Source organism: Clarias gariepinus, chromosome 7 (assembly GCF_024256425.1).
Source record: "Clarias gariepinus isolate MV-2021 ecotype Netherlands chromosome 7, CGAR_prim_01v2, whole genome shotgun sequence".
Classification (NCBI taxonomy): domain Eukaryota; kingdom Metazoa; phylum Chordata; class Actinopteri; order Siluriformes; family Clariidae; genus Clarias; species Clarias gariepinus.
The window spans coordinates 13,839,522-13,852,338 of NC_071106.1; the positions used below are offsets into that span (position 1 = coordinate 13,839,522).

Sequence of the window (12,817 nt, forward strand, 5' to 3'; positions counted from 1 at the left end):
AATATGCTTTATAACAAAAAAATATCACAATTTTTCACAAAGGCTTAATAAACATGCAAACATTTGGACATGTGTAGAGGGATTTCTGTATGCAACATGTGCAAAGCTGCTTTTGGAGGCGGGAATAAAGCTGATCGATTGCATAGGTGTTCGATTAGCTCCCAGGCTCGCCTCAACTCGTTTCGCTCCGCTTCTTTCACCATTGCAACTTTTGCAGTCACTCCGCAGACATGCCCAGTGCGAGCTGAAGCGCTAACCTGCAGCCGTGCTCAGTCTCGGAGCCCAGCAGCTGCTCTGATCCGCTCAGGCGGACTGGCAACGAGGCGTTCTTCTCAAATCCGGCTATTACAGTTGCAGTTGTGGATGTGATTCTCTCTCTCTCTTTCTCTGTCTCTCTCTCTCTCTCTCTGTCTCTCTCTCTCTCTGTGATGAACTGGCTCAGTAATGTGGGAGACGGCGATTCTGTCAGCGGCTCAAGATGGCAGATTTTTTCCTGAGTTCTGAACTGAAGCATCTCTTCCCATTTTTGCCATGAATAGCAGAAACCCTTGCACCGATGGCCCCTGTATACGAAGGTAAGATATGGGAATATATATATTAAAATAAAAATAAAAAAACATGCTGATCATTTGCAGGATTTCTGTGCATGGACTGTCCAAACACTGAGTGAAAAGAAATCATCTAGATGTGTACATTATTATTATGCACGACTTTCTATAGATCAAGCTGGTTGCTTTAAGTTTATTTATTTATTTTTATTTTTTTAGTGTTGAATTATTCTTAAACAGTCTTGTTCTGTACGTGCCTGTGGTGTCCGATCACCGCGCACTGCTGCTCTCTCTCTTTCTCTCTTTCTCTCTCTCTATCGGATCTTCCTCTATTCTTGTGCATGCCTTTTAGTTTCGATATTTAAGAACCTGATATCAAACCAGATTTTGTGTTTCGGTTATTGGAGTTACAATAAGATGGACTGTGTGATTATTGCAGAAAGCAAAACAGCTCATGAGATCAAAGTGGATCCCAGTCACTGGCACGCGCAGCGGCTCGATTTTAGGGAATTAATTTGTAGCCTGTGTGTATTTGTGTGCGCGCGCGTGTGTTTGTGCTTGTGTGTTTGTTATTAAGACCGATGTTACAGGCTTGTAACATGCTTACATGCTTGGCATACGCTTGTTGCTGCACCAGTTAAAAGTCTTAGGCAGGGTTACAATTCCCTGCATTTATGCACCTGGTGGATTAATTCCAGTGCAAAACAGCACACTCTGGGCTTTTAGAGCAAATCATGCCACCTATAAACCTATAGGCCTTTTAGTTAAATGCATGCTTCATTCTAGATCTGATCTGATCTCTTAATCCGATTAGCTATCTGTTCATCCAGATCCTGCTTCACCATCAGGACTGTCTTGTGTTGAAGTGATTTCAGAAAGAGGAGGAAAATCCCTCAAGGTCCTCACACACACAGTGAACTTTTCCACTAGTTATGGCTTGGACACACACACACACACACACACACACGAGCTGCTTTCAGCAGGATGAACACCTCTGATGGAGAAAAAAAAATGCTCTTACTGTGGTGCACTATTCAGCTCTAAACATTATAAAGTATTAATGATGTGCACAGCATGGGTCTAAATGTAAAAATCCTGTGTGGGAAAAAAAGAAATCTCCACCCATTTTATTACTGATGGGATGTAGTCATTTTCGTAAAGTGTTGATTTTTTTATTTTTATTTGGCAGTTCGGGATGGTAGCTGTAATTGATTAGACACACTCCCCCTGGCGGAGAGAGATATATCACACGCTGTAAATGAACATTACACACATCTGTCTTTCCCTCTCATGTTGCCTGTCTCTTATCTGTAGCACATCAGATGGAGAAGTTAGACAAACCCTGGTTTGTCCATATAACAAAGTTTAATAGAGATGAGTTTAGATAGATACTGTACAGTTTACAAATACGATATAAAGCAGCATAAAGCAGCATAGATGGATGGATGGATGGATGGATGGATGGATAGATAGATAGATAGATAGATAGATAGATAGATAGATAGATCAGGTGTGTCAGGTAAATGCTTTTTTAACTGTATGCAGTGAATCAAGTTTATAGACATCAGATGTTAAAGACCGCCAGACAGAGAAATAGATAGATATATACATAAATAGATAAATAGATATACATAAATAGATTTTTAAATTCTTTAGAATGTCCAGGCATGATATCATCCCATTTTCAGTAAAACACAGACATAAGCTCTGAGTTAGAGCTGATATCTGACACTGAGAACAGCAACTAATCCGAGTCTCCTTGAGCTGCTGTTACCAAGTCATGTGAAATATTACAGGCACAATGGAACTGACACTGAGATAAGTAATGCCTAATATTCATGTTTATGATCTGTATTGTGTCAGTCACCACCACACCTCCTCCCCCTTATAAAATACCTCAGATAGTGGATCAGATTCCTAAACATGTCAAAGCCAATTTGATCGCCATCCAGTGTTTCAGGCATATCTTAATGATCAGTCCAGATACTGATACTCAGTATGGCATTGATGTGTCCAAGTTTGTTCTTTCAGACTGTTTAGGACAAAAGGCCAGTCTATATGAAGCTGTAGGGGGTGTGAATCCTGTCCCCACATCTATAGATGGTTAAAATACATCAATTCTTTCTATACAGACAGTGAGTTATAGAAAGAACAGCAGACAGATATACAGATTGGAAATATTCTGGTATAGAACCAAGTTCGCTGGCTGTAGTTCTTCGTCGTCTGTTTAAGCCAAGTGCTTCTGAAGCTGTAGGAGGTGAAACCAGTTCAAGATGCTTCACATGATCACATTCTTTCGGGTTTGATTCAAAAGTTTTCGAGCGCGAGGACAAGTTTCCTGCCTTTTAGATCCTTAAATAGATTCCTTCTGTTAATTGCGACCATGTGAGCAAGTAGCACTGTAAACAGTGGCATTGTTAATATTAGACTTGTTTTTTTTTTTTTTTATTTCTAGAAACTGGAAATGAACAAGGCATGCTGATTTGGGTAAACTGAGTCCCTTAGAGACATCAGAAAGTGATATGAGGAAATTGTATATTATAATGTGGCATTGTTGGGTGCCGGTGTGTTGGATGGTAAAAGACTGACGCAGTCGTCTGATGAATTAGATTTGATTCACTGCTTTGAGTTTGAGAACATTATGCAGGTCATAGAGCCTCTCTCCTCCTGAGCCTCATCACATGCGTCTGTGGTTGTGCTGCAGGTTTACAGAAGTTACTGCAGGAGCCACTGAACACACTGGCACCCTGATTTGTAGGTTCAAGAGCAGTTATTGTAGTTAAAGTGAAGTATTGTGGGAGGAAGAAGAATAACTGAAAATGTTGATTTTTTCCAACAAAAATCGATTTTAGTGTTTACTATTTAGTATTTAGTGGGCAAGTAGTAGCACATTTTATTATTATTATTAATAATAATAATAATAATGATACCAATACATTATTCCCATTAGTGTTTGTGTAATATTAGTTTTCTTGAAATTGTTGATTTGAATTTAAATTGTTTTTAAAAAATAATTCTGCAGATGAAGTTTTACATGTCATTATGCAGCCTATTTGCAGTCAAATAATTGCCCCAGTCTGCTCTAGTCTAGCTGAGTTTACACTAAACAGACACTTTAACAGACACAGTTTAACTCTATCTCTAAGTATTATAAATGCACGCTAATTATCTTGCAAGTCAATGTTGGCACTTATTTAAAAACTACAAATTTCAAATAATATTTGATCATAACTCAAACAATAACAGTATTATTTTAGTTATTCAGCTTAGAAGGTTTTTATTCAGCAATGAATCATCTAACAGAACTGCAGTGAAAGGAATAGACTAGTGATACAGTTATAAGAGTGAGGAATGAAGGTCTCTACTAGACTGTAAAGGCTTTAATGGTTAAAAGAAAAGTTGCAAGAAATATAACAGTGTATTCCAGTAAAACACTGTGCGCTAACAAATTTGTCCTTGATGTTTTTTTTGTTTTGTTTTTTGGAAGGGGGTGCATTAATGGGTGAGGTAAAATAAAATGGTCTTGAGGCAGCCCTCATTTCTTCATATGTTGCATTTTTCAATAGACTGTTGAGGAATAGTTCTCCCGGCTTCCTGAAGGACTTTTTTGACTCTCACCTGTACCTGACCAGTTTCAGAGGAATGCTTTCTGTTTGTTAAGACACACAGTATGCTATGAAGCATTCAGGCATGAAGAAAAGCTCTAACGATGACAGGAGCAGACGATGACGACGATCAGGACGGTCGATCAGGCATTAGTATACTGAGTGCTGAGTGGTTGGAACAGACGAGAGGGGAAATGAGGACATTAGTGACAAAGACATTAATGGAAGACATTGCTCTTCCTTTTAACGTGAATTGTTCAACTGGGTCCGGGTTCAATTTCCAGCCAGGTTCAATTCCTGTCTCTGTGTGCATGGAGTTTGCATGTTCTCCCCGTGCTTGGTGGGTTTCCTCCGGGTACTGGTGGTATTGCCGTTCCCAAATTGCCCATAGTGTGTAAATGAGTGTGTGAGTGTACTGTATGTGTGTGCCCTGCGATGGATTGGCACTCTGTCCAGGGTGTATCCCGACTCGTGCCCTAAGTATATCCCTGCACGCTGGGATAGGCTTCAAGCCCCCTGCAACAGTGAATACAGGATAAGAAAGTGTGAATAGACGACGAGTGACATGGACAAGATATTTTTAATCTGTGTATAGACAATTGTGTTAGTATCCTAGTGACTAGACAATGTTTGTTGGACTTATGAACAAATTGAACTTGCGAACGAGCTCTCCAAACTGAACTTGTTCGTATGTTGAGGACTTAATGTGTATATATTGCCGTAGCCAGAAGAACACATTTTTTTGATTTTTCGATATTTTTTCTGCATGGTCAAACATCTAAAATATGCAATAATCTAAGTTAGTTAGTTTGAATATATAGGATGCTAGATGGAAATACTTACCGTAGGACTAATACAGCATACAGGTCCTTGATTTTATCCTGACTAGTTTGTTGTATGTTTTGTCTTTTCCTCATGTCTGTGTGGGTTTCTGCCCCTGGGTGTGAATGTGTGCGGTTCCATTCCAGATGTTCCTGGAATCTACTTCATAAAGTGGTTACTGGATATAAATGAACGGATGATTTATTTATTTGTTCATTTTTAGAAACAGGATGTTTTATATCGTGGTTGATACTGATGCGTAGGGAATGCGATCTAAAACATTTTTCAACAATCATCACATCTGTTAAATTTGGCACAAAACTCATTAGTCATTGGTTTTCCTAAATGGAGGTTCAGATGTGTTACACCTGAAAGCCGTTGAAGCTTATAATGAAGCTTATCTGAAGTGGGAATCTGACTCATGAAGCTCAATGAAAGAAAAGGCTCCTTTGGAGTTTCCCCGGCAAATATACACTTAGTTAGAACCTTAATTGCTGTGTAAAAAGTAGTATAATTGGAACAGTTTTTGGTGTTTACGTGTGAATGTTTTTGCCGTGCAATTTAAAGTCCAACAAAAGGGTTTTTTATTGTCGTCTTGATTAGAAGGGGTTCTTTGTTCTTCGGTTAGCTGTCAGCCTATTAGATTTTCTTCTTTTTATATATAAGCATCTCTGCTCATTTGTACCTTATTTAGTGCACTTCACACTTTCTTGTTATTTTAAGACATCTGTTGCTTAATTGCGTTGGTCACAAAGCCATCAGTCAAAATGTTGCCGCACGAGTAAATAGTGTTGTTTCCTTCAGCGTGAGGTTTCCGTGTTGGTTGAGAGCTTGGCTCTCAGCGACCAGACGGAAGAGTAATCTGGGTCCATGGGAGCCCAGGAGCTTGGCCTCATAACCCATAGTGACATGTTGATAAATGCCTGTGGAGAAGAACAGGATGACTTGTCTTAAGCCTTAGAAAAGGTAATACATAGCATACAACTAGGTCGACCAGACAGGGCTGTATGGGGCAGAGAATTTTCTTGACTGCAATGCTGTAATTTGCAGACTTCACTGGTCATGCATGGGATATTACAGATTAACACAGTGGTAATTAGAATTAACACAAAGACATGTTCGTGTCTGTTTATGTCCAGCTGAGCGCTGTGACTTAATTCATCATTGGTAATTTTGCACTGGGATTTTATTGAAGAAAGTATAAAATTCATTTTTTTTTTTGCAGATTTTTCTAAATGCATTTCAGCCGACACGAGCTAGCGCTTACCGTTTAAAGTCTTCCGTTCGTGGGCGCAGGAAAATCCCCACATTTCAAGGTCATGACCACACATTTATATTGTAGTCATGTAGTGATTACAAGGAAACATTAAGACTACGAAAACACCGCAGACGTATTTCTCATACCCGAGCTAACTTGAACATCCACATCACTGTTCCAAAACTAAATACACTGCACTAAGTCATCTGTCAGAGTTGCAGAACTCCTTTGGGCATTTTGTGTTGTTTTTTTTTTCCTGTTGTAAATGGACACTCTGGCCAGAGTTGAGTGTGATTAGGCTGTCGACGTCTCACTTATGGCCCTTTGAAGGCTGAAGGATATCTGAGCCTTCAGATGTTTGAAGGGAAATGGCTCACAGGTGCGCTCCGGTGCTGTCGGGTTACACGGATGGGGGTTACGTCCTAATGACACGCACTGCCAAACCTGAGGGGAAAAGACTCGACCTGCACTTTTGCCTTAAAATATGCAAGAATATGAATATGAATGTTGTAGTAGGTGCTGCATCGTGTATATACAATAGGTACTAAATATGGTATCAAGTGAACTAGTAAGACCACTAGACTCGCAAATGCTCCAGCATGCTGCGCGGTCCCATGTTTCGGTTGCCCGGAAACAGACTAGGCTAAAAAGTTACAGTTAATCTAAATTAATTTATGTGCATAAGAATATAAGTGAATGAGTTTCTGATTATTATTCTCTTTTAGTGAGGTTTTTAGTATAGCACCCTTGACCAAAACTCAGCAAGTCATCGTCCAGTATAAGATTAATGCTTGTGTAGATATTTTCTTCAAAAAATAATTATTTGCAACATGTATTGTTGCGTTTTTGGTTTTGCACTTCTGAACATCAGCTCTAATGATCAGCGAAATGAAGCCTATTATTTGCTACAGAAAAACAATCTGTTCGTTTTTTAAGACATCTGATGCATGTTTGATCTTTGAGTTTGAGCGTAGTCCATCTCCATCTCCACCTCGTGCACTCCGCAGGCTGCCGGGGCCGCGGGTTCAGCAGCGCTCTGCAGTCATCCAGAAAGACAAAAGGATCGAGCCAACCTCGAGCCAGGCTACTGTTTGTTTTCGAGGTGAAGGCCAATTCCCATGATGCAGCATTTGCAGGCAGGGCAGCGAACACAGCTTTTCAGTGTGTGCTTGTGAATGCCCCGTGACTTTAATCGAAGGCTTTCTTGCTAAGGCATTCAGTGCTACCTGGGGTGGAAAAGGAAAAAAAAAAAAAATAAATAAACAAAATAGTAGAGAGTGCAGCGAAAGGGAGTGAAGAAAGAGAAAGCGTGCATGAACGTGATCTTTTAAGGTGATTACAAATAGCCCTTTTCATAGCTCGAGCCCTTCTGGTCTGGCGGCTGTGCTTTTTTTTTTCCCTTTTTTTTTTTTATAAACCCGGGTCCATACTGGCATGCTCCCTTTGATCAGATATGAGAAGATGGGTTCACGCCGGGGTCTCTCTGCACTGCATTGTTCCGCCAGCCAGGGGAAATGAAAGGGGGCTTTGCTGCAGCCGGATTTGTTGGGCTATAATCACATGGCAATTACTCCTTCGTGAAGGGCGCCATTCATTCTGCCTTCACACCTATAGTTACTGCCACCACGACTCATATCACCGGCCACTGACTGACGAAATGTAAACAGCAACACACAATCCCTGCTTCATAAAGGGAGCAAAAATGTACCTTTTTTTTAAAGCGGTATCAGGCTCTTATATATATATATATATATATATATATAGTATATAGTTTAAACTTAGGAGCGCTCCTGTTCCAAGCAATGACCTGTTTATGAGCACTGATATAGCTGGTCAGCAAAGATTTGGCCCATTTATTTACAGACAGCTTGATGTGCAGATTTTGAGCCCAGGGATGGGCTGAGTCTGTGTGTGTGTGTGTGTGAGTGTGATGGGATGGAAATGGCAGGCCAGGATGGCTCACTGTGCTTTTGTTGCTCTTTCAGTAGATCCTCCCCTCTTTCCCCATACCATGCCAGCTTGTTGCAGGCACATCATCATGCCCTAAATCCTATTGTTTTGCACAATATCCCCTGGCTTAGGGCTTTCAGCGTGGCCAGGCCTGGCAGAACCGCCGCGCTGCTGCTTTATTGGGACATAATTTAATATCGGGACAAGACGTGGCAGATTAGCCTCATGCATGTGCTGCAATGAAACATCCCTAAGCTTCACCTATACTGCGCTGAAAGATGGATGCAAAGCTGAAAGTGTAGAGTAGCGAAAGCCCCAGGGAGGAAAGGAAACAACAACAACAGAAGACCGCCTTTAAAATAAAGCATGCACAAACAGAGAGCGATGCTGTTGATACCCTTCTGAGTAGGAGTGCATTGGGGAGAGTATATAAACTATATGGTTATAGGTGTGAGTGGGAAATCTGCAAGCTGCAGAAATGGAAAATATGATCACTCTGTTTCCTCCGTTCTCAACCCAAGCGGTCAGGTCATTCTAAATACTAGACTCCCACAACAGGTCTGTTTAATGTAATATGCAATTACGGATAATTCAGATTTACTTTAGATTTACGGAAACGTTTCATTCGGGGTTTAGCCGGGTTGTTTTAACATATGTTTCCTCTGTACTCATGGAACACAGTATAAATACTGTATAAATAAAGTCAAGGAGAATTTACAGCTGGAGTTGTCTCTAGTGGACTACATGGCAAAAATAGCTCATGATATTTTTATACATGAATATATTTTCACAATCATACTAATTGGGTTTCTTAATAAACAGCGAGCAAAATGTATTTAAAGTTTATCAGGGGGTTATATATATATATATATATATAAACAAAAAAGTGCTCATGAGTATTATAATGGCCTTTTTGTCACTCACACTCGCTGGCCACTTCATTAGGTATACCGGTTCAACTGATTGTTAACACCTAATCTAACAGCCAATCAAATCATCTTAATGCATTTACATTTTGAATTTGTCAGGCACACTTATTCAGCGAGACTTACATTTTGTCTCATGTTTTACATCTGAGGTGAGCAGTTCAGGGTTAAGGGCCTTGCTCAAGGGCCCAGCAGGGACAACTTGGTGGTCGTGGGATTTGAACCTGGGACCACTGAGCTACAACTTAGCACATAAGATCAGATTTTCATTTACATTATGGCGTTTGGCAGATGCCATTATCCAAAGCGACTTATATTTTATCCCATTTAACATCCGAGCAGTTGAGGGTTTAGGGCCAGAGGCAACTTGGTGGTGCTCGGGTTTACTGATTGGGACCTACCAGTCAGTAGTCCAATGCCTTACCCACTGTTCTCATTTAGGAATATAGACATGGTCAAGATGATCTGCTGAGGAATTACAAAAGCCCATAGCGCCAAAAGAGCATCTCTGAACACACAACGCATCGAACTTTGAAGCAGATGGCTACAGTAGCAGAAGACCACACAGGGTGAATACAATACACACAGGCTCACCAAAAATTGGATAATAGGTGATTATAAAAAGTCCTCTGGTCCTATTTCTGTTGTGACATTTGTATGGCAGGGTCAGAAACTGGAGGAAACAACATGAAAGTCCGTGGTGGTGGTTGCATACTGTATGTTTGGCACACTTTGAGAACCCTTAGTTCCCATTAAGCATTGTTTATCATTGCTGCCCATAACCTTTGAACATTTTTCTTGAACATGACCATGAGTTTCATGTACTCGAATAGCCTTTAAAGTCACCAGATCTCAATCCAATAGCACACGTTTGGGATGTGGTGGAACAGGAAATTCACGCATGGACAAATCTGCAGCATCTCAATGTGGACCAAAATCTCGAAGGAATGTTTCCAGCACCCAGTTGAATTTAAAATGAATTAGGGCCGTTCTGAAAGCAAAACTCAGTACTACATAGCATGGTGTACCTAATGAAATGGCCAGTAAGTGTATATTATTTGTTGAAAAATCTCATTTTCATCTGCATTCAGTTTTTTAATGTTATATCTGCCAAACTACAGTACTGTATCAATGCAACCAGAGTCACTGGTGTGTTATCAAAGAGAACAGCATGAACCTTATAAAAACATACACTATTTAATCTTTCGGAATAATGTCCGTCTTCGGCTTGTTTTTAAAATGCGTTTTCTAATTGTCTCAGAATTTCCATGATGTAAATATGCAACCTTGATGTAAGTAAGTAACCCTGACATGTGGATCTTGCATGGATGTAAAAGGGAAATTTCAGTACTTCAAAGCTTTGCTAAGTTGAATGTCAAAAACTTCTAGAATAGTCCCATATCTTGGGATTTTTTTCTTTACTCAGATATCACCTACTGCATACCTTACCTCATACAGAAACGTCATACACAACCCCCATAGTCGTGTCAATTATCACATTTATCAAATAAAATTATTGTTAGTGTGGGTTTCAATAGGTATACTGTATGTTAGAGAATACCCAACCGCTAAAGGTCCACACACACACACACACACACACACACACACACACACACACACACACTGTACGGGTTTCTTTCCTCTCCATCAGCCAGATTTTGGTAAATGCATCCTCTTCCCCGATGGTTGCAGGACACGTGACACGCTTGGCCGATAACCAAAGGACTTCAAAGCCCCAGACGGATGGAGCTGAGCAGAGCGAGCGGTCTACCCCCTGCGCCCCCCCCATCCCCCCTCGCCCCCGTTTCTCTTGTGTGCCAGCAGAGAGAGAGAGAGAGAGAAAAAGAGTTTCAGTTGACTGGAGTACTCAAAGAATTGGACATGCATGAAGCGCAGACACCTCAATAATCACCGCTCAGCTCCTAAACACTTACACACAAAGATCTCATCGGATTCTATTCTCAGTATTCAGCTTTTGTATTTAAGGTAGACGCACATAAACTATACTTGAGTTCAGAAACAGTGTGCTCGAAAAATGGCAAAAAAAAAAGTGCATTCAGCGTTGTGATGAATGATGGTTTAGGGAAACTACGCCCGTTTTTGCTGTATGCAGCAGTAGATCAAGCTTTACACTTTGCCCCGATGCCGCCGGCGTACTTTCTCTGGCCGCACAAAGATCTGATCCATCATTTAGCAGGCATGACTGAGAGACAAAAAAAAAAAGCATGGGCGGGTAGAGTACGTTTTTCTCTCTTTGCACCACTCAAGGTGTGCGTTCTAATTCATTTCATAAGAATAAAAAAAAGAAATTAATATACAATAAGCAGCTGACATGACTGAACGGTTACTTGTGTGATGCTCCACCAATAATAGTGTATAACCAGAAATGAGACTCATCAGTGTTAGATCTTGATGTTCTGTTTCACTGGTGCTTCACATTCTTCACATTTTTCTGACTAGCACGCAGACTCCGAACAGATGAAACATATCGGTTTTGAACTTGAAGCTGAAACATTAAGGAATACTTTTCAGTTCAGTCATCTTTAAACGTTATGATCAGCTTTTTTAACAGAAAAAAGTTACCAAAACAACTATGATAATAATTCAGTATCAGTAATTAACTTCATCTAATTAAATCGGATTAGCAGCGACAGATCTGGATCTGCGACAGAATCTATTATGGTTCATGTTTTTTGGTTCATATCGCTGACTGTTTATTCAGTATTTTTTAGTATACTGTATACTTTTTTTTCACCACTTGACATGAGCCTTCAAGCTTACCATGTGAGCGGGTCAAGGTGAAGTGTGAATGCATGTTTTATTCCTTCTATTTATGTAATTTCACTTGTCCTTGAGTTTGAAAAATGCACTTTTTAAAGAACAAAAGACATCCTCGGTGGTGCATATTTGTTTTAAATGGGAGGCCCTGACCCATCTCGTCTCTCAGTGCAGTGCAGTGATACGCAGGGTCTTCTCCTCCATCTGCACTGATGTGCCATGGCAGCTGTAGGCACACACAAGCCTAGCCAACAATCTCCCTGTGTGTTCCCTCTCTCTCTCTCTTTCTCTCATTCTCTCTCTCTGAGTAGCTGCCTTGGAGAAAGGGCATGTGCTGACCTTTTGTTACAAAAGCGTGGCCTTTGCTGTCCCAGGGAATGTTGTCTTTGCCTTGCTAACTTCAGGAGCGAGAGCCAGCGAGAGCGTGGGAGCCAGTGGGTGAAGGTTCAGTTTGGTGTCTCTGAAGTTTATTTGTCACCTGCACTCTTCTTCCTGTCTGCTGATAAGATATCGCGAGAAATTCGACGAGAGAAAGCCTGGCTTTTTTGGTGCAAGTGGCACCGTTGATAAAATCATGCGAAACTCATCCCCCCACATAAAACACGGCTGGGTTCATTTTTCTTTCCGTTTATAGAATGCGGTACGATGCTGTGATACGATGTTGTCTTAATAAACGAATCATGACATGGTTGTACAGTAGAATAGGGCTGCAGGATAATACATGCACTTGCAACCAAAAGTCACCATATCGGAGGGGTCAGTTTATCAATGCATCAAGCAAAGAAAACAACTAAGGAGGTTTTACATTAATGGAATGGAATTAAGAACTATGCAATTCCCTTTTTTTTTTTTTTTTTTTTTTTTTTAACATATCCTTTTGGGTCATAATATAAAATGTCACCTTTGCAGAAGAAATGTGAATCATGAATG

General features: G+C 40.5%; 1 protein-coding gene across 1 annotated transcript in view; it reads left to right on the top strand.

Moving 5' to 3' along the window:
- Window positions 1-222: 222 nt before the first annotated feature.
- Window positions 223-12,817, top strand: part of hipk2 (homeodomain interacting protein kinase 2) — a 91,057-nt gene continuing 78,462 nt past the window's right edge. The window contains exon 1 of the mRNA XM_053500339.1: window positions 223-575. Within this exon, the coding sequence (XP_053356314.1) occupies window positions 557-575 (19 nt within the window). The 5' untranslated portion in view covers window positions 223-556. The remainder of the gene's footprint in view (window positions 576-12,817) is intronic.